Source organism: Harpia harpyja, chromosome 2, assembly GCF_026419915.1.
Source record: "Harpia harpyja isolate bHarHar1 chromosome 2, bHarHar1 primary haplotype, whole genome shotgun sequence".
Lineage (NCBI taxonomy): Eukaryota > Metazoa > Chordata > Aves > Accipitriformes > Accipitridae > Harpia > Harpia harpyja.
The window spans coordinates 78,576,879-78,599,652 of NC_068941.1; the positions used below are offsets into that span (position 1 = coordinate 78,576,879).

The following is a 22,774-nucleotide window of genomic DNA, read 5'->3' on the forward strand; positions in this document are numbered from 1 at the left end:
CCCGGCCCGGGCCGAAGGGACGCGGTACCTACCTGCGGCCGCCGCCGTCCCCGCCTCGGGAACTGACGGGAGCAGCCTGCGACGCGCTCCGCCTCTTCCCCCTGCGCGGCGGCAGGACTGGCGGGGCGGCCATGGGGTTGCTGGGGGCGGCGGCTGTGCGGGATGGCGGCGCCGCGCTGCCTCACGGCTTCTGGGCGGCGGTGCGCGTCTGGCTGGAGAAGCCGCAGGTGGCCAACAGGCGGCTGTGCGGCGCCGCCATCGAGGCGGAGGGGACGGTGCCGCTCGGGGAGGGCGGGGAAGCGTCTCCCCCCCTCGCCGCCGTGCGGGGAGGCGGGAGCGGCGGGGGGCGGGAGGTGCGAGCGGCGGCTGCCGGGGCTGCGGAGCTGGGCCGGCTCTGGCGGGAGGTGCGCGGCCAGCTGCCGGCGGGGCACGGGCACTTGCCGCCGCCCCTCACGGCCTGGGGCGGGCCGGGCCGCCGCTCCGAGCTCCGCGCCGTGCTGAGGACGCTGCTGCCCCGGGGGCGGCCCGGCGGCCCGCCCGCCCCGCCGACGAAGGAGCTGGCGGTCCAAGGTGAGCGGGAGGCCGGCTCCGAGGCGGTGAGGGGGGGCGGGACGGGGAGCGCCCGCCGGTGCCGGAGCGCAGCGTTTGCGGGCCGCTGCCTCTGTTGCAGACCTGTCCCCTCCGCGGCTGCCTCGCGAATGAGATAAATAGCCCTTTTTCCCTACTTGTGGGAGTGCAGATGGATTTTTGTCCTTTTCGCGTGATTGGACTTTATCTTTTTTGTTGTTGTTGTTCTTGTGTTAGGAAGTGTCAGCAGTTGAAATACAAATTACAGAGATCAAACACCGGTAGGACTCTGGTTTAAACAACTCCAGCTTCAATCTTAGGAAATCGCAGTAGGGGAAGAGCTAATGCGCTAGGTAGGTGTAAGGTACTGCTGAGACAGGAAAAGCACTTAGGGAAGCCAGGCACCCCGTTCCCGAAGAAGACGTATAGAAAGTGGCTCATCTTTTTGTCTTAAGAGGCAAGAAGGACTGTCATCGTGCCAGCTCCTGTCGTGAGTAAGCTGCCCGCACAAAACCGCCGCTTGTAGTGCAAATCTAATTACGGGCTTGTGATGGTAGCCTCTGAAAACGCAGAGTTAATGAAAAAAAAGTAGGCAGCTGTGGCACCTGCCTGGCCAAGTTGAACTATTTATGTCGACTTTCGTATTGTTTAGTATTGCTTAAAAATGAAGCTTAACTTCATGGTTTGTATTTTTTTTTTTTTTACATTATGTGATGGTAATATGCTGCAGTAAATCCTACTAATATGAAGAAACAAACAGGGTAGAGGTTGACACCTTTAAGAAATTTTGGGAAAAGTGTTGATGTGGATTAAATTCTAATAGTAATGTTTTGAAAAGAATCAGAATTCTGGAAACAAATTTACAATTCAGAAAGAACTATTGTCATTTACGAGGTACAGCCGACTTTGGATGCTCTTGTGGCCTATGATTCTTATCCTGATGCCTTAAAAAAAAAGCATATGTTGCAGTTTTGATTTATTTTTTCTTTTGATGTTAAGAGAATATGTTCCTGAGCTACATCTAGAGAGCCTATCTGTAAGAAACAGCCTAGGAAAATAATTTTTTTAATTAATATGTTTAAAGTAAATAAATGTTAGGGGATCGGCTAAGGATGGGATGAGATAGCAAGACTTGATGTTTGCTCTATTGCTAATTATTCTTTCCTGTCTCTCTCAGAAAATTTTGGAATCCATTGAAATTTGATTACTTAGCCAATATAGCATTCTTAGTTTGAAGATTTGTAGTTGTTGGAACATCTGTTTTGATGGTAATTGAAAAAGCATTTTAAAAAATGAGAACTTAATAAGCTATTCTGAAGAAATCGCCTTGTATAAACAATAGCTAAAAAGATTTTTGTAACTGGTTTATAAAGTAATGATGTATATCATAAGCTATAAGGAATATAGTAAATGCTTTTAGAGTCACTTTATAGGAGGATATAGGGAATAAATTAAGATATTAAGATTTTAAAAAAATCAGTAGCATGTGAATACTAGGCTTTATCGTCCCATTCATATTTCACTCCAGTCAGCTTTCTTTTTATTTGTAAGTTACTTCAAAAGGACACACCCTCCCTTGCTGTTTTTACTTGTGTAGGAGTTAATTATCCTACATGCATGATTGATGTTAGAGAATGAAATGTGACAAAAATTGCAGAGTATCTTCTTGAAATACAGAAGAGGCACTCAAGTGCATTGCCAGCTGTTTGTCAGCCCAGCTCAACTCTTCCAAAATCTCTAGTGTTTGGAATCTGTTACTGGACATAAATATTTTATTCCACAGGTGATAGAACCATTAAGATCAGTAGTGTAGTTGCTGAACATAACTTAATATATTAACATAGTACATGTGCCTTCACCTAAAACCAGGTCTTCTCTGGTAGTCTCCCTTCAGAGTTATGAGATACTAATTTAGGGATAGATAATGCGTTTTTTCACAGTGTTTAGTCCAGGAATTGGGGAAGCTGCATGATGCTAGAAGGGAAGCCTAGCTATAATTAATTTTAATCACACAGTAGATCCTGTGTTTGAACACAGCAAAATTGATAGATACTAATAATATTATTATTTTTTAATATTGCACTGACTGTTTATCTAATACTGGGGTGACATGTAAGTCTGTTTGTTTGGAATGTGCTTCCAGGACTCTGGATTTACTATGGGGTAGGGGAAAGCAGCAGTTTTGTGCTAGAAAAATCTCATTGTCTAGCTTTTACTTTATTAAAATAGTTAGGTTTAAAGAAAATGAATAGTCTTACTGGTCAGCCTTTGATGTTTTGGAAACCTCATGCAGCAGTGTTAACCAGAATGGTTTGCACCATAGAATAATATATGACTGTTTACCTATCTTTTCAGATGTTTACAATGGAACTGTGACTTTTCTGCCTTTGGAGGAAAACAGTAAAGGAAAATACCAGATTAAAAAGTGCAATATTTATCAGATTCAACTTACACACGTAAAAGATGAGGAATGGTAAGTGCTGGGAGTGAGGGAGGAAGCAAACCATGAGATACTGCAAGGATCACATCATGTTTTAGTATTAGTATCTAGGCAATTTGGTTTGTTTAGTTTCCTGCTTGATTAATAAATGACAATAGTGGTGTGATCTTAGTGCATAGTGTTCAGTTAAAAGAAACATCTACAATACCCAAAACAACACAAACCAAATCTGTTTCAACTTTGAATGTATACATTGACTGTACATGTGTGTGGTCTAGAAAAAGTATGCATATTCTGACCACGAGGAGCTAGCTATGCCCGTGAGAGAGATCAAGTTCTGTGGGTGTTAGTAAGGTTGAGAGTCAAATTGGAATTGCTGTGAACCTACTGAGCTTCAGTCATTGAAACGTAGACCATTGCAGCTTGGTCCTGAGCATCTGAGGGCATAGCTGTAATGAAATCTGAATAAAATTCGAGATGATGAAATATTGAAATGTGCTGGCTGATATAATTTTCCTTCTAAATTTTCCTGTTGTTTTCATGAATTTCATGAATTCACTTTTACTAGTTAGTGTTTGAATCTCTTGCTAAGTCAGGTTGCTCATCATATGTGAGTCCTCAGTCACTGTGTTAAATGCAGCATGGACTCTCATCTGCAGTGTTTGAATTGGCAGGTAATGAGCTGTCTAACAAAATTCAGGGGAGACTGTTCCATTATTCAGTAACCTCACTGTTTTTATTTTTCCTTTTGGTTTTGTGTATTACATATTCCCTTATTCTCCAGTCTACTTTTATATCTCTGTTTGATCTGCTGATTTTTTCCACTTAGTCATTGTTTTCTCTCTATTTGAGGTGGCTGAAGTAATGAAATACACTGTATTTATATAAAATTTTTATTTTTAAAGGTCTCTGTCTATTGTAGCTCCATTTCCAGAAGATTGGTTTTCAGATGGAATTGCATACCCCAAACTAGCATGGCTTGGAAATGAACTTTTGTCCAAACTGGCTAAATGGTCTGTAGAGCAAAAGCCTAGTGAGTTTAAAAGTACACTCTCGCTCATTTCTGTAGCAAAATACAGCAAGGTTTATCAAAATCTTAAAGAAAAATACAAAGAGATGGTAAAGGTAAGTTTAGCAATAAATGCAGTAATAATATGCTTTCCTATATTTTTTTTGTTGTTTGTTTAGTGAAACTGTTTCTTTTGCTAAATTCTTTTTTTTAATAAAAGAAGCAATTTAATTGAAATGTATGTTTTAACGGTCTTGTGTTTTGGGCTTTTGTTCTGTGTCTGCGTACTAACAATTTACTATTTGGAAGAACTGAACTGGAAAAGCAAGATTTGGAGCCAAATTCACACTAAATATCTGGAGGAGTTAGGTATTTTCCAGAATGTATCCCTTCTGATAAGAAGTAAGCGGTAGGTCAGTGGTTGTAAATATTAAATCATCCACACTAGAAGGCATAAATAAAGCACCTCCTTCTCCAAAACCTGAAAGAGTCTGGAAACAGCACTGGTTAGCAAGTAGGTTAAATTTCCTATTACTCTTTTTAAATTTGGATGCTATATTAATATGTGTTTGAGTTAGAGGAGCAATTTTGTATTATTGTTTTATCCTGGGGATCCCAATAAACAGTGATCATCTTAAGTGCTGTGTGAAGTAATGCCTATATTCTTATATACCAGACTCTAGCTACAAGCAAAAAAATTGGTAAATGCTTTTATAAAACATATTGTGAAAATGTTGAAAGGTTCTACGGTTGATATTTCTGTACTAATAGAAAGATATAGATGAGAGGAAAATTGGACTTGTGGGTAAGGTAATTGTTGAGTCATTAGCTCTGCAGTAGACAATGTAGTGTTGAGCATTTTAATCTTTGTTTCAATTCCTCATTTACACAATGTGGATAATACTTCCACTTTCTGTCTTCCTACTTCAGATTTTGACTCTTCATGTTCTGTTGTGCCAGGATAATTCTATGCCTGTTATGTTGTGAAAATAAATTTACAAATGTTCATGTTATCAGTGTTGCACATAACAGGAATAATATGAGCATTTGTCTTCTGAGAGAGTTAAGCAAAAGGATGCATGCAGCAGTTTCCTTGTTGTGACCTGCACATATGGAGCCATAATGTTCTTGGAAACTTTATTGATTGGATGACAGCAGACATCCTTTATGCTATGATTCTTTTTGTGACTCACAAAATCAAACAGTCTTTATTTATATTCTTTGTGTGTATTTTTAATGAGGTTAAAATGCAAAATTCGTGAAGTGCAGAAACCTATTGAAGTGGATGAGTATCCAGATTGCTTTAACTGAGCACTTCCTGAAGTAATTTCAGATAGTGCAGAAAATAATTTTTCTCTATTTTTTTTCTGAAGGTGTGGCCTGAAGTGACAGACCCTGAGAAATTTGTTTATGAAGATGTTGCCATTGCCACTTACTTGCTGGTAGGGAACTGCTTTCCCTAATAATATTCTATAAGGTTCTATTTCCTAATAATAGAACCTGTCTAAAGAAAATCAGTATTTTCATTTTATAGTTGTTGCATTTTTAAAAATAGAATGACCTGAAGTTATTACAGGCATACAATGCAAAAGGAAAGGGTAGGAGAAAGGATGTGGGTTTTCTGGGGGTTGGGGTTTTTTTTTTTGCTTGTTTTTGGTGGTTTTGTTTGTTTTTTTTCTTTTGCTCTCATTTAAGAGAGAGACAAAGCTCTTATCACAATGTTTTCAAGCATAACTTAAAGTGGAATTCATGTCTATAACTATTCAAGTTGTGTTTGTATTCTGATCTTTGGTAGTACTCTCAACAGCATTTCACGGAATTACGTATAATAAGTCATAATGTAGATACCTCTTGCATCTTCTCTAAATCAGTATTTATAAGTAAGTTAGCCCATTTACAGAACTCGTTGAGGACTAATTTATTTTGATAATTGACTGTTTAAACTTAGAAACCCAGTTTCTTTTCCCATGAAGATTTTTAAAATTGTCTGAGGAAGCCTGACTGACCTATGCTCCTCTCAAAATCTTGATTGTCACGTTGGTGTGACAGAACTTCTTACATCAGATCATGATGAAGTGGTCAGACAGTTCGACTAGATGAGCGTTGTAGGTCCCTTCCAACTGAACTATTTTAATCTATGATACTGGCTTGTGGAAAGAGCTATATAGTAGATTTATCTTTTACCATTTTTACTACCGTGATAATATTAGGTGTTGAAAATTAGTTGTAGCCACAAGAAGATTCTGTAATGACAGAATTTTTATGCACGAGTGCTAGTTTACACTGATAATGTGTTTTAGCTGATGTAGCAGTAGTTTTCAAAAAGTTATTATAGTCATCCAATAACTGGCTTATATAAATGAAAGCTTAAAGTATGGTTTTAATAACGTAGCCTCCTTGCAAAAATTTCAGGTATCTATGTGATGGTATATAATAACTCATTATTTAGAAGTACGTTAAACAGGTAGTTAAGAGAAGGTAGGTCCAGTGTTAAATTTTTGTGTATTTACGGCATCTACATCTGACCTCATTTTACTCTGCAGTCATATTAAGGTCACCTACTGTCTAGGCACATGCCCAAAGAAGTAGCTATGCAGTTTGCATCGTGAGAAGCTCAGCAGGGGATGGAGGGTAGGTGTGATCTGTGTAGGAGGTGATTAGGGATTTCTGGGATACAGCCTAGAGTGCAAAAAGTGCAATGATTGGTACATCTAAAAATGTAAACATAGCCTGATAATATCATAGATTATCTGCAGTTTCCTTCCCTCTAGCAAAACTGACAAATTAACAGGTAGCAACGTTACAAATACTAATTTTTGTGATTAAATACTCTTGAGGATTTTTGTTAGTCATAGTAAAAAATGTGTGCAGGGTTGATGAATGGGTGCTCTGTAGCTTCTCATTGAAGGAAAAAGAGTTTGACAGTGATAGAGACTAATCCATGCCCTGCAGACAAACATCCGATTATTATCTAATTATGAATTACATAACTATGTAAAAGTAACTACTTATGTACAGGGCACGGACTAGAATTGGGCTAAAAGCTTTGGGGTCCCTTTAGCTGATGTAGAATTTGGGGTAGCTGACTGTTGCTAGGTAAGTTACACTTTGTTCGTAGAAAGAGATGCTACATGTACCAATATATAGCCAACTGATTACAAAGAACATTTTGGTTTTTATTTTCAGCTCTGCCACCAATTCTTTCGTTAATGCAGTGGATATGAATGCTTCTGTGTTGTTACTTGCAGAGACACTGTTGAAGTTTACTTGCTACTTCCCTTGCATCCTCTGTTCATCTCTTGCACCCTTTGTTTTAGCAGCTTATTTTACATTTGTGCTCAGTCTAGCCCAGGGTTGTATTGCCTTGATTAATTTCAACTTCCAGTGACTCAGAAGGGAGCAGAGGATGTGCTTAGCACTTAGCAAAATGACTGATATTTTGCAACATAATTCCTGCCCCTCTCCATAAACAGTTTTAGTGGCTTTTGAGTTTTTTTTTTTCCTCTCAAGTTATTTTCTCTGTGAGTACAGTGAATGTCTTCTGTCACATCTGCATTCTCTCCCAGCTTTCTCCTTTAATTTCCAATAATCTTTGCTGCTTTCTTACAGGGAAACTTGAGAGCAGAAGTCTAAAATATTTTCTTTTCTTGTCTTAGATTCTTTGGGAAGAAGAGAGAAAGGAAAAAGGGTTGACCAAGAAACAGTCATTTGTAGATCTTGGATGTGGAAATGGTCTGCTGGTTCATATTCTAAACAATGAAGGGGTAAATAGAGTGCTTTTTTAAAATAATAATTAAAAACCAGAAAGTCAATATTCTTATTATGCTTTTCTTTTATGTGGCATGCAGATAGCCAAAATTCAGTTAATTCATGTAGCTGAAATAGGATTTGGTCACTCTAGTTACCAGGATAAAATCTTAGCAGAGCTATAGAATCATAGAATCATTTCGGTTGGAAAAGACCTTCAAGATCATCGAGTCCAACCATCAACCATGCCCACTAAACCATGTCCTGAAGTACCCTGTCTACTTGCTTTTTGAATACCTCCAGGGATGGTGAATCAACCACTTCCCTGGGCAGCCCATTCCAATGTTTGACAACCCTTTCAGTAAAGAATTTTTTCCTAATATCCAACCTAAACCTCCCTTGCCGCGACTTGAGGCCATTTCCTCTTGTCCTATCTCCAGCCACCTGACAGAAGAGACCAGCACCCACCTCACCACAACCTCCTGTCAGGTAGTTGTAGAGAGCGATAAGGTCTCCCCTCAGCCTCCTTTTCTCCAGACTAAACAACCCCAGTTCCCTCAGCCGCTCCTCATAAGACTTGTGCTCCAGGCCCCTCACCAGCTTCGTTGCCCTTCTCTGAACACACTCCAGCACCTCGATGTCTTTCCTGTAGTGAGGGGCCCAAAACTGAACACAGTACTCGAGGTGCGGTCTCACCAGTGCCCAGTACAGGGGAACAATCACCTCCCTGTTCCTGCTGGCCACACTATTTCTGATACAGGCCAGGATGCCGTTGGCCTTCTTGGCCACCTGGGCACACTGCTGGCTCATATTCAGCCGGCTGTCGACCAGCACCCCCAGGTCTTTCTCTGCCGGGCAGCTTTCCAGCCACTCTTCCCCACGCCTGTAGCGCTGCATGGGGTTGCCGTGACCGAAGTGCAGGACCCGGCACTTGGCCTTGTTGAACATACAATTGGCCTCAGCCCATCAATCCAGCCTGTCCAGATCTCTCTGTAGAGCCTCCCTACCCTCAAGCAGATCGACCCTGCCTCCCAACTTGGTGTCGTCTGCAAACTTGCTGAGGGTGCACTCAATCCCCTCATCCAAATCATCAATAAAGATATTAAACAGAACAGGGCCCAACACCGAGCCCTGAGGAACACCACTTGTGACCCGCCACCAACTGGATTTAATCCCATTCACCACAAGAAACCTTTCACTTATTTATCTATTTTTATTAGCGCAATTCATTTCAATTCAAGGCTATTTTTCTGAGGTAAGAAACTCAGAGGGAAAAGAAAAAGTAATGATGTAATTTAGTTATGCTATAGATGAACCAAAAAGGAATGGGGAATCTTAACACAGAGATTCTCTCTCACAAGATGTTTTTCATAAGCTTAATTTTATAGAAATTGAGTTCTGCTTGTCATGTCCTGAAAATGTTTTTCAATATCTTTAAAAACAATCCTGGGATTTGTTAGTTGTGAAAATGCCTAACAACATACTGTGCTTTCCGGAGTGAAAATGTGGCAACAGCAAAATTCAGTTTCTTAAGGCATAGTTTCTGAAACAACAACAAGAAAAGGTCAGTGAGATTGAACAAAACACAGTGAACTTGGGTCTGTCTGTTTTAGAAAATTGTATTTTCCACTTTTGGAGCAACATGGTAAAATTTGTAGAGGAAATGAGTATCTCCTATGAGATCAGTGGATGTCACTGGTGGGGGGAAGTCCCAAGTTCTCATAACACAAGCTCTCTATCCTTCTGTGGCCAGAAAAATTGATCTAATACAAGATGCTGTTTTCCCTGTAGATATTTATTTTTGTACATCATTAGGTCATCACTGCTGTAGCACTGACAAACATTGTTGACTGTCAAAAAATGATGTGTGTGAGTTTCATGAGACTTTTTTAGTAATTGATTTTGGCTAGTTCTGCACACGCTTCTTGAAGTTCAAATACTGTTACTTATGAATTCTTTGTTTCTTGCCTTAGTTTCCAGTCTTATTTCCTTTTCTCATCAGTTCATACAGGGAAAAGCGTGCTTGGACTCCAGCAGCCTAACTGACTTAGTTGAAAGGTGGTTCTCCAGCAAGAACTGCTTAGAATAGCACTTTTCTCTGAGCGCTGTGGGTGCTACAGTATTACTTGCCTTATGAAAGGTTTTGATATTTTAAAAACAAACAAAAAACAATACCTCTTCTTTTACTTTTGTAGAGATCCAGATTTTCAAGAGCAGTCTCAATAGGTATGCCCAGGTAAAATTGCAAGCCGGATATATTCTTAATGTTTCCTAGTCTTTCCATTCAAGTTTAGAAGGGAAAGAAGGGATTAAAAGTATTCAGCTTCTGCCTGAAATGGTGAAGCTGTGTTTCATTATGTGTCTAAATTTTAGTATGAATGAAATAATCAGTGTTAATACATACATTTAGTGAGCCTGTTTGACAGTTTCTGCTAAAAGTAGTACTTAAAAATGATACTTTTTGTTCAAATATTTCAGCATTCAGGTAGAGGAATTGATGTGAGGAGAAGAAAAATATGGGACATGTATGGACCAGAAACTCATTTAGAGGTATTATGCAAATGTATGTCAATCTTATTGATGTGTAACTTTATTAATTTGTTCATTGCTTCAGGTTGTGTTGTTGCAAATGTAATCAAACGTACCAGGTTACAGACAGTTGTCTGAAGTGATCTATTGGTTTGGTATGATGCCACCCATAGGTCTTGTGGGACTGTAAAGTAAGTTGTAATGGGAATTATGAGAGCAATGCTGTATCATGCCCTTGCATATTTGCAACTTACTGATTTTTTAGCTGAGAAGACTTGTGTGACTTCCTACTGCATGTACAGACATGCACACCATGAAACAATCTTTGATTTTACTGCAAGATCAATATAGAGCAGCTTTGTTTGCACCACTGTACCTCATAAAAAATATTAGTATCCAAAGTTGTGAGTAGTTTATTCTTGAAAGTGATTCTGACCTTCTAGTGCTGTGTGCTGGTTTGGGGCCAAAATTGTTGTTGAACCTCAGAGGAGCCAGTCCTCTGCTGAACTGACCTTGTGGTAAATAATTGCAATAATAGCCTTCAAAAAAATGAACAGGAAAATGAGTCTGAAAGAAGGATCATATTTCAAGTTCCAGATTAGCATTTTTATGAGAAAAGGAACAATTCAAGCACAGGAATATTCACTTTAACTCCAGCTGTTCTTGGTCTGATACTCGTTAAAGTGCGGTACTGATGAACAGTTGCCCTTTGGAGGTGAGGTGTTTCTGGTTTCTTGTTCTCTAGTCTCCTAAAATTTCTCACTCTCTTCTCTCAAAAATTGTCAGCTTCCAACATATTAAAATAATTTTCCACCTGTAGTTACTATCTAGTAGTTTTGTTTAAAAGTTAATTCAACATATCTTTGAATGCTAACAACTCACATTAAATCAAAAAAAGAGCAGCAGTTTTCACAGATGGGATGTGGGGCTTTCACAGTCTTGTGCAGCCTTCTCTGCTACCCTGCCATTTTGGGTACAGATTGCCAAAACTGCCAGATTCCTTTGCTGCAGTCTGCAACGAGATCTTACTGAAAGGCTTCAGGAAACAATCCAAAACATCAAGCTGTGGTGCTCTTTTGTTCCTGTTGTACTATATTAAGTCACTTCTGATCATACCAAACAGCATCTTCTCTTTTCCTTCATGTTATAAATTCCTTTTTCTGCCCATGTTTCTGTATTGTGGAAATCTTTGAATTCTCTGCATTCGTTTCATATTAAGGTCTGGCTGTTTACAGTTTCTCAGATTTCTTGACTCATAGGGAAACTTCTGAGCATCAGCGGTCCCTCTCTGCAGCATGAGGGAACAAAATAGAAAAGGATGGTTTTTGTCTTTTAAAAAACAAGAGGGGAAAAAAACCACAGAGAACACTTGAAAAAGCCAGACAGAAACAATAAAAATATCTAAAATATGTATGTAAGGAAAGCACTGATTTATGTGGGAAGGAGTTATATAACGAATAGGAAGGGTGAAATGATTTTACAAGGCTGCCGTAGCCCCAGGAGCCACAGAAGGAGAAAGCACCTGCTCACAGCCTTTTGTTACCCTCAAAGCTAATTTTGTTTTGATCTTTACTTAAAGCGTGAGTTGCAGGATGAATATTGCCATCTGTGACATTCAGTGCCAATATTAACAATAAAAATGAATGTAACAGGTGGCATTCTGCATTGCCAAACTGCTGTCAGACGTGGCAAATATAAATTTGATTATGGATGACTGTTGAAAAGTGGAGTGTGGCACTGGTAATTCACACTATGGCTAAATTGAATGATCAAAACTGAAAGGTAACATAGGAGTAACTTATTTAATCAACCATAAGAAAACACTTACCAAACACTTGGTTTAACATCTACTATCCTGCAAAAAAGAAATTTGTTACCTATATTATCTAGAAATGTATATACATAACTAAAAATGGTCAGAGATGTAGTATTTAAAGTGAACAATAATACACCATACTGATAATAAGAACACCTAAGACAGTGCTTTCTGAAGAGGGGAATTGGGATGTAACAGAGGTAGTCTGAGATTTCTGAAATTCCTTAATAAGTGGGTTTGGTTTTTTAAATTCCTATACAGATAATACTTTGCATATACATGTCAATTTTGAGCTAACATGGATTTTGTATATAAAAAGAGAGTGTGGGCATCATTTTCAGGGCTTTTCCTAAAGGTCTGTGGAGATTCAAATTTAAAAATTTTTCAAATCTGCCCAATAATTACTTTGAGATTCTTACATTTTTTTAGAGAAGAGTGTGTACTTCCTTCCATAGTATCAACAGCTTTAAGTACTTTATTTACTGAACTTAGTTCAAGGTAAAAAAAAGTCTGTGTGAGAGATAAACATTAAAGGCACTCTAGAACTTTTAAAATTTAACCTGTATGAAGAATTCATCCTGTTTGGTGGTTGGTTTTGGTTTTTTGTGGGGTTTTGTTTGTTTGTTTATTTGGGGGTTTTCTTTGTTTTTAAAGAATACCAGGATAGGGTATTCTTGAGACTAATTACTATTCTGTGAGTCAATATTGTGGTGGGAAGACTTCTGTGCTGATGTCTCCTCAATCCATATATATTGAATTTCCATGAGGCAAAATACTATTCTAAAGGCCACCAAAGAAGCCTTCTTTCTCTAACCTATTGTTTCCTATTTTTGCTCCTGATTTTGCATGTGTCATAAGGTAGTCTTTGACACAACTTGGAAGGGGATGGAATGGCAACATAGAGGGTAAATGTTAGGTTTATTATAGGTGAATGATAGGGTGTGAAGAGTGGTGTTCTGTATATTAGGATTTGATTTGGGAAGAGTCTGTGAAAGAAGAGAAGATGGTAGTGAAGCTGTGTTCTGATTAATTGCTGTGTGAGTCCTAGGACTGTAAGACATAGCAAATTAAGTGGCTTTCTGAAAAATTGAGTCCAGACATACAGGTGATAGAAGGATAATGGCAAGAAATCATAATCTGATGTATGATATTTGTTTACAAATACTTAGGGTGCCAGATATCTTAATCAGAATTGGTATTCCCCTTTTTGACCAATATTTTGTGGGTAGCTATTGCTAAATTATATCTTTGTAGCTATAAAAATTACTACCTGGTAAAAGTGCAGACTGAGGAAAACTTTGTTGGTGTCTGTGGTTCTTATTCACTTTGTATTTGTTAGCTCGTGTAATTTTATACTGCTGCTTAGTGCTTTATTAACAAATAAAATGCATTTAAAGAAACCTGTAATAAAATTCAGTTAATGTATTGTTTGTTTTTTTAGGAGTCTACAATCGTGCCAGGTGACAGTCATCTCTTTCCAGATACTGACTGGCTCATAGGAAACCATTCAGATGAATTAACACCATGGATACCTGTAATTGCAGCTAGGTATTTGTGAAGGGAGGGGAGTGGGAGGGAAGGAATTAAAAAAACTAAAACCAAAAACAAACAAACCAACCACCTCAAAACATAATTACCTATGTGGGCTTGGTGAAAACTTGTCACTCTTGCAAGCCACACCTGCTGTCCTTGCAGGACTTGCTGCTTTTGATGCCAATTGATTATTTTTACAAAATGTTTCTATTCCTGCGGAGAAGCACAGGTGTAGTATTTACTTTCTCATAGAAGTCAGTACAGGATATTGCTTTTGAAGTTCAAAAACCAGAACTGATTTCTATTCTTTAGATATGAATCTGTTGTTTTTGTTGTTGTTTTTTTAAATAAAATTGCTGTTGGTTCTGCTTTTCCTTGAACCATTGTGCTCTTCACAACCAGCTGCAATAGTTTAATATCTAGAGATTTAGTCCAGCAAACCAAGTTGGCACAGTAATTTGCTATAGCAAATACTTTGTGAAACAGTATTTTTGATTATGCTAATCTACTGAAAGAGGAACATATAAATATTACTTCATGAAGCTCTGTCACTTAATGAAAACTTCCATTGTTGCTTGTATCTGATGGGTTATTTGTTAATTTTGTGTGTTCTCTGAAATAACTTTGCATTCAGCAGTTTGTTATCCTTCTTGTAGGTCTTCCTATTCATGCTGCTACTTTGTGCTGCCATGTTGCTTCTTTGATTTCCATGGAAAATACAGCCGAAGACAAAGCAAGAAAACTCAGTACAGAGAGTATCTTGATTTTGTTGCCGAAGTGGGATCTGTATGCGGCTTTCACGTGGAAGAAGATTGCCTTAGAATTCCATCAACAAAAAGGGTAATTTTGTGTAGGGCTTTTGTCTTTCTTTTTTTAAAGCTGCTAGCTGTCTGAAGCATATGGACGTGTCCTGGTTTCAGCTGGGATAGAGTTAACTGTCTTCCTAGTAGCTGGTACAGTGCTATATTTTGAGTTCAGTATGTGAAGAATGTTGATAACACTGATGTTTTCAGTTGTTGCTCAGTAGTGTTTAGACTAATGTCAAGGATTTTTCAGCTTCTCATGCCCAGCCAGTGAGAAAGCTGGAGGGGCACAAGAAGTTGGCACAGAACACAGCCAGGGCACCTGACCCAAACTGGCCAACGGGGTATTCCATACCATGTGACGTCCCATCTAGTATAGGAACGGGGAAGTGGGGGACAGGGATTCGCCGCTCGGGGACTGGCGGGGGTGTCGGTCGGCGGGTGGTGAGCAATTGCACTGCGCATCATTTGTACATTCCAATCCTTTCATTATTGCTGTTGTCATTTTATTAGTGTTATCATTATCATTATTAGTTTCTTCTTTTCTGTTCCATTAAACCGTTCTTATCTCAACCCACGGGTTTTGCTTCTTTTCCCGATTTTCTCCCCCATCCCACTGGGTGGGGGGGAGTGAGTGAGCGGCTGCGTGGTGTTTAGTTGCTGGCTGGGGTTAAACCACGACAGGACGTTTTGTTCTTTATTATTGTTTGTTCATTATTATTGTTGTAAGATCAGGCTATAGTCAGCTGCATTACTTGAGACAATATGCTCTGAAGAGGGACCAAAACCACTCATTGTTTTCTTGGGTATTCTGCTCTTAACGTCATAGGTACAATCCTAAAGACAAGAAAGAATGGAAGATTTTATGGTTATTTCTTATGCCACCCTATAGGATGGAAAACTTACAAAACTCATTTTTTCCTTAATTTTTCCAGCTGCCTATATTGCTTATTTGTACTTAATTTTTCTTTGGTACTTTCTTTTTGTACTTAATTTTTCATGTCCCGTGAAATTCAAAGTGAAGTGTTCTCAGAGTAGGAAGAGTTGTCCAGCTTTAATTTTGTAAATAATCTGAGGGTCAGGAACAATCTTTTTGCTGTGTGCTTGTATGGCATGATGGATTATGGTTTGATTACTTGATTTCTTCTGTGGCACCAATATTTGAAAACTAAAATTAAAAACCCCTCAGATGTTAACGAGCATTGAGTTTGAATGGATATCTCCTGCAGGTAGATTTAGAAGCCTGCATAAGACGCGTGCGGGTTGGGGGGCTGTGTGTAAGTATGGGACTCTGTGGAAATAGCGGTTTATCTATTTCTATTACAATAGGTAAGCCTTATTGGAAAAAACAGGATCTATCCACCTGCAGAATGTGCTCTGATTGACCAGCAGATAACACAGTACATTAATAATCGTCAGACCTGTGCTGTGGTCATGTGTGACAGAAGAGTTGGATTTAATCATAAGGATCACTCTGATGGTTTATGCAAAGAAGCAGGCTCAGAACTTCCCAAAAATGAGACTGAGACTGCTGGTACAACTTGGATGCCTGGATTTCAACCCAGAGAAAAAGTAGTACAAATCAGAAATTGTGCTTCCCTCCCTCAAGATTTTGTAGATGATGTGGTTCTCAATGTGGCAAACTTGCTGTTAAATGCAACCCCCCCAAAATCATGTTCTAATATGCATGGTGGAAATACAAATATCTGGAATCAAGGAGGTGAGATTGTCTTTCTTTTACATTATCTTTTGCTTTTGCTGGTAGAGGATGCTTTTTCCAATGAATTTATGTGTTTGTGAATTTAGTAAGTGAAATAGATTTTAGGAAATACCAAGAACAGTACAGTAGCAATCAAAGGCTTTTTTTCCCCCCACTATGTTTTATTGCACACTAAGATGCAGATAAGGCATATAAGAATATTTTGAATTTGGTGTGGGGTTTTTTCCCCTCTACACTTAAATACTAGGACAGAATTGATTTTTATTAAAAAACCCAAACCAAACCCAGAACTCCTCCCCATTTACCAAAACAGAACACTCTACATCTATTTGGGGAGAATATTAAGTTTCTTTTTGGATAGTTGCATAATAATTAGCTAAAATTCTGTAAGAATTGTGTAAGAAGTACTTTGAAGTGGCATTTGGTTACGGCATGGTTAGGAATTTTTAATTTAGTGTTAGGAAGAAAGCATAGAAGTTGATGTTAAATTTATAAGCATTCAGTTCTCACTACTACAGTCTTTCCATTTTCCTCCATCCATTTTTATTACTTACTGTAGTTTGTCATATGTTACTGTTACAGGAGATCCTTTGAGTCATTCTGTCATCTCTCTAATTAGATGCATGTAAACAGTGCTTATTGCAATGAGGGTTATATGCTACTGTAAAAAAAGCAGGGGAAAAAAAATGCGTCTTACTGTGGAAATTCTGACTTTAGTCCTGTAGAATGAAAGCTGCTGTTTTACAGACAGTATACATATAAAATATATATCATGCATGATATTGGGAGTACAAAGTTGCTGCAGTACTGGTAAATAATTCATAGATTTTGCTCATAATCATTAACTTATGTAGAAGTTATAAAATCTTAAGAAAATGTATACATTTTTAATAGCTACACCATTATTTATTGCAGAAAGCCTTTCTTTGAAAGAAGTAGCAGAACATTTAAATAAAGAGACTTTAAAAAGGCTAAAGAGTGAATATGGAGGCCTGCAGACACTACTCAAGAACAATCATCAAGTATTTGAAGGTAAAGTAGGGGTTTGGGGTTTTGTTTTGTTTTTCTCTAATCATCTGTTTTATCTTCTCTATATGCAGTTAAACTCAACTGAAGAATTACTATAGTGCTGTTTTTTAACCACTTTCTATACCTGTCGTGGTTTAACCACAGCTGGCAGCCAAGCACCACGCAGCCGCTCACTCACCTCTCTCACAGTGGGATGGGGGAGAGAATCAGAAGGGCAAAACTGAGAAAACTCTCATGGGCTGAGACAAAGACAGTTCAATAGGCAAAGTAAAAGCTGTGCATGCAAGCAAAGCAAAACAAGGAATTCATTCACCACTTCCCATTGGCAGGCAGGTATTCAGCCATCTCCAGGAAAGCAGGGCTCCATCACGTGCAATGGCCACCTGGGAAGACAAATGCCATAACTCCGGACGTCCCCCATTCCTTCTTCTTCCCACAGCTTTACATGCTGAGTGTGATGTCATATGGTCTGGAATATCCCTCTGGTCAGTTCGGGTCAGCTGTCCCAGCCGTGTCTCCTCCCAACTTCTTGCACACCCCCAGGCTACTTGCTGGTGGGGAGGTGTGAGGAGCAGAAAAGGCCTTGACTTGGTAAGGACTGCTCAGCAGTAACAAAAACATCCCTGTATTATGAACACTGTTTTCAGCACAAATCCAAAACATAGCCCCATACTAGCTACTGTGAAGAAAATTAACTCTATCCCAGCCAAAACCATCACAATACCTTTGTGGAAAACTGAATATGTGCCCATTGCTCCAAGATAATGTTAGTAAAATTCTTTTTGAATGAGATTGGTAAGGCATCCATCAGCAAAGTGTTGTTCTAGACTGACTGTATCTGAAAAGACAACCCTTTAGTTGAAGTGGCTAATATGATGCTATTGTTTGACTTAGAGAATTTTTATTTTTCCTATAAAGTATTAATGATTTTGGGGCCATGAAACGTAGAGCAAGTTCACTAAACCATTTAACTGAGACTTAGTCTGGCCTTACCAAGCCCCATAGTGTAAGTGCCGACACAAAACAAAACTAAATCTCCATAAGAACCTGTAACTGTTGAGGCTTGCTGTATTTATATAGCCTGTAGTAGCATGGCAGAAAGAACTCAGTAGCAAGTTTCTGTGGTTGGCTGGGTTTGTTGATAGCTGTTTTTTGTTTTGTTTTTGTTTTTTTTTCCTGTTGTAATGCAGTGTTGGTGTGTTTTGTGTGGTTGTTTTTGGGTTGGGTTTTTTTGTCAGTGTGGAGTTTTGCAAAATTAAGATCTAGCTTTGCAGAAATACAAGATCTTCAAGGTTTTATCAGTATTAAGGCTGCTTCAGGTTTGGAAGTGTGTTAACTTCTTGTGTCCCAACAGTTCTACATCAGCTGTAAAATGTTGATCAACTAATCTATGGCAAATAATCCTAAGTATGCAACCTAATTGCTGCCAGTGGTTAATTTAGCCAAGTTTAGCATCCACTAAGGATTTCTGTGCACTTGGCCATTACAAAATGTGAAGCTGTACTGAAATCCTTTTGAATTACCATCCATTGAAAAGAGTTGGTCACACTGCATGCATTATGTGTCTGAATTTGATTCCCTATCATTAGGGATAGGTGGAATAGATTTACAACCTGTTACATGGAATGAGCATTTTAATTTGGCATGGATGCTGTCTGCACATTACCTCTGAAGAAAGACTAGGGTTAAGGGCAGGTCTTTCTCAGTAATTTATGTCACATGGAAACTGTGTGGGGCTTCAGTAAAGACCATTTGATTCGTTCCTTCAGTAGCATGTCACCATAACAAGGGACTTTTATCAGCAGGTGGTCTGGAAGGACATTGCTCATGCCAAAGAGGACAGAGAAGAACATGGCTACAGCTATTGTCATCTTTACTGAAGTGTTGTTCTTTTAAAGACACGGAAAACAGATGCACGCACACAAAAAAGAAAGGACTTAGCGTAACTGATCTGTGGCAGTTTCTTTTGATCAGACATCTTGTCCAATACAGGACTGATTTTCTAGAAAAAAATATGTTTGATCATAAATAGCACTGTATCTGCTCATTTTTCTTCATCTTTTGAGAGAGATTTTAAAGCTCTGCGGAACCTGCTTCTGGATTGGCTTTGTATGAGTTCAGATCTATTTGTGTATCACAACGAAACTTGGAGGGATTAATTCATCCAGGCCTGAATGTGTGATGTTAAGCTTTCACTGGACTTGTTACCTTTTGAGTAGCAATTATCAGAGTGCAGAATGGTATCGTTAACTATTTCAAGCTACAAGTTTGTGATACAGAAGGTATGATTGAAGCAGAATATGAAAATAGAGCATGGCAACTTAGAAGTGGCAGATTTTTCCCTCCTCATTTTCACTGTTGTTTTTCATGTATGTTTTTTCTTTCTCTCTATTAACTTCCTTTTATTCTGTTTTGTTTACACATTTAAGGAGTTGACAGAGGTTCACAAATGTGTGTGTGCAGTTTATGGTCCTAACACAGCAAATTAATTTAAAAAACCCCAAATCTTTATTAAGCAATGATAACTCATATGAAGGATTAGACTTGTCATCTCTTCAGTGCAGTGTATTTTTGGGTCAGTGAACCATTGTCTTTGCAAGAGCATTTCTGCATAGTAACAGTAGTAGAAGAGTCTTACTAGATTTTTTGCTGGTAATCACATTTAAAATGTGGAGTAATGAAGTTTTGAACATGGGAAAGATTACAGTTCTTGAAGTTGAAACTTCTGTGTCTGGACTTGCAATCTAAATTCAGAGGATTTCAGTCTAAATGATCCTAACTGCTGTATTTAAAATAAACCAACCAGCCTCAACAAAGATGATACAAAGGTGCCTGAAACTATTCAGCATCACAATAAAACTTCTCACAGGGAAATCAATCAATTCTTTTTTAGACTGTGTCTATATTATCTTGGTTTGTTGTACACTTCTTTCTGTTTCTGTACAAATGGCACATTTGGTTTTGCCCAAGTGATCCATTTGTAGAATATATATTTTATTCACAGAGTGCCCTATGCATTTTTTCCAGTATAATTCCCATGGCTGTCTATTAACAGCGGCATTTTTGTTTGTTTTTAAATCTTAGTTCTAAATGGGAGAGTTCATATTCGTGACTGGAGAAAAGAGAAACCATCAAGGAAAACTAAGCCTGAAGTGAAGCGACACCTTTCAGCTGAAGCATTTAAAACGCGGCTCTGTTGGTTTTTCATTCATCATCCTGATGGTTGTTCTTTGCCTTCTGAATCTTGCCCATATGCTCATGGGACTGAGGACCTAAGGCAGTCTCAGGTTATTAAAAAGAAAAAACATCTACAGTAATAAAAGGCTGCCACTTATGTTTAAGCTTGTGTACGTAACTGAATCTATGATTGACTTCGGGACTGCCTGGTGCATGAAGATCTGTACAATAATATGGAGGGGTTTTCCCCATTCCTATGCATCATATTTTCCAGTTGGTTTACAAGTTCTCCTGTATTTTTAATTCTTTGATTTTGTTATTAACATGCAAAAGGTATAGTAAAGTATGTATATACTTCTGGATTTTGTCATGGCTTGTCTAACATGCATTTGTATAAGTAGAAAAGTCTAAGAACTTAATTTTCTAAGACACTTTTCATGATGTACATGATGCAGCATTTTCAAACCCTGAAAATTAGCTGGTTTGTTCCAGACTTTCTAGGAGGATATATAGTTTCTTATGACTCACAGTGGCTCTTGGGAGTCAGAAATTGAAGAGATTTCGCTCTTTCCTGACCTGACAGCTTCCTCTCCATTACTATGGAGTAATAATATATATTACCCTTCTTTTCTTGGTCAGACCCTAGTTGTCCTGTCCTTCCTTTTCATACTGATTCAAAATGAGTTTTGGTTTGAAGAATAACTTTCTGGGAAATTACTGTGGAAGTCTTCACATGTTTGTGTAGGTTTGTAGGGCTCTGTAGACCATGCTGTCCTTTCCCTCTTTTTTTAAAGTAAGGAGTAACAGTAGAAAATGTGTTTAATAATATTGGAATGGTAGGGTTTCTGCTTATCAGATAACAAAGGAATGTCTTAGCACCTTGAGCCGGGTTATGATTTTCTTTGGTAGACTCTTATTTTCTTTAAAAGGTTTAATTTTTAAAGTTAAATGTGCATCCAAAGAAGAGCAATGGAGCTGGTGAAGGGTCTAGAGCACAAGTCTTATGAGGAGCAGCTGAGGTAACTGGGGTTGTTTAGTCTGGAGAAAAGGAGGCTGAGGGGAGACCTTATCGCTCTCTACAACTACCTGAAAGGAGGTTGTAGCGAGGTGGGTGCTGGTCTCTTCTATCAAGTAACTAGTGATAGGATGAGAGGAAATGGCCTCAAGTTGCGCCAGGGGAGGTTTAGATTGGATATTAGAAAAAAAATTCTTTACTGAAAGGGTTGCCAGGCATTGGAACAGGCTGCCCAGGGAAGTGGTTGAGTCACCATCCCTGGAGGTATTTAAAAGACATTTAGAGGTGGCACTTAGGGACATGGTTTAGTGGTGGACTTGGCAGTGTTATGTTAATGGTTGGACTCAATAATCTTAAGGGTCTTTTCCAACCTAAACGATTCTGTGAACTTAGCAGAAATCCTTATTATTACTCAGTGACAGTCATTGAACTAGTGTCATCATTCATATCTGTCAACTGCTAAGTGCTTGTAAAGTTCAATATCTGCTGTACAAGCTCTGAGACAAGGGATTGTGTTGCTTCTGGCCTAGCTTGTATACTGATAGTGTGGAAACCCTGCTCTGATCTACTAAGACAAGATGTTGATTCCAAACTCTACTGAAGAAAGGGCAAGATTTTAAAAAAAAGTTACTAAAGAAGAAATGTGGTGATGAGAGCAATGACATAGAAACTGATTGCAGAACAAAGAGGTCTAGGGGTAAGAGTGAATAACCGTGTGAGAACTCTGTTAAAAGCTCGGTGAACCTGAAGTACAAAGGAAGGAAATAATTGAAGACAAAGCAGAGGTAAAATGAAAGATGATACTGGAAACACTTTTCAAAACAGTTCCAAAGCCCCTTTTCTCACACCCTGACTTTAAGCTAACAGGTTGCAGTCCATTGCATGCAGAAGAAACAGGGTCTAAATCTACTGACAGGGCGGAAGCAAAGTACTGACTGAAGTGTTATATGTTCCCCCTTCTCCTTTTACATTTCTCTTCTGATCCTAGAAAAAGCAGCTTTTGCTAGATAACAACCCTGATAATTGCAGCAAGGCCTTAACTTATGGATCACGTACCACATTATCATAGAATGATAGAATCATTTAGGTTGGAAAAGACCTTCAAGATCATCGAGTCCAACCATCATCCATGCCCACTAAACCATGTTCTGCTTATCCAATATGCTGTGTGGTACAGCTACCTGGCCTACCTCTAACAGGACCTGTGGTGGGCTCTGAGCCTTCCCCCATGGCTCTGGTCTGCAGTGTTGTATACTGTGTCCTGAATTTAGCACTAATCAGTGATGTGTTACAGTCATTACAGAGCTTGCACATTTTAAAAAGAAATTACCTTCAGGTGAATCACATTCTAAGGGGCAACTTGGATGTAGTTCAGTTAAGGTTATTAGA

At 38.8% G+C, this 22,774-nt stretch overlaps 2 protein-coding genes across 4 annotated transcripts in view; one reads left to right on the forward strand and one right to left on the reverse strand.

Moving 5' to 3' along the window:
• Window positions 1-160, reverse strand: part of ACOX3 (acyl-CoA oxidase 3, pristanoyl) — a 38,068-nt gene extending 37,908 nt beyond the window's left edge. Inside the window, exon 1 of one of the 2 annotated variants that reach the window (XM_052780579.1) lies at window positions 33-160. The gene's annotated coding sequence lies outside the window, so the exon portion shown is untranslated. The remainder of the gene's footprint in view (window positions 1-32) is intronic. The other variant, XM_052780576.1, reaches the window with a different exon arrangement.
• On the forward strand, window positions 117-20,732 carry TRMT44 (tRNA methyltransferase 44 homolog). 2 transcript variants are annotated; one of them, XM_052780582.1, is made up of 11 exons: window positions 117-570; window positions 2,923-3,040; window positions 3,913-4,132; window positions 5,390-5,458; window positions 7,673-7,780; window positions 10,242-10,313; window positions 13,550-13,656; window positions 14,298-14,481; window positions 15,774-16,164; window positions 17,080-17,196; window positions 20,278-20,732. In XM_052780582.1, the coding sequence occupies exons 1-11, from the start codon at window positions 132-134 to the stop codon at window positions 20,508-20,510; spliced, it is 2,058 nt and encodes a 685-aa protein (XP_052636542.1). In that variant the 5' UTR covers window positions 117-131; the 3' UTR covers window positions 20,511-20,732. The 2 variants fall into 2 exon arrangements, with proteins under 2 accessions (XP_052636542.1, XP_052636543.1); XM_052780583.1 differs by lacking the exon at window positions 10,242-10,313.
• Window positions 20,733-22,774: the final 2,042 nt, after the last annotated feature.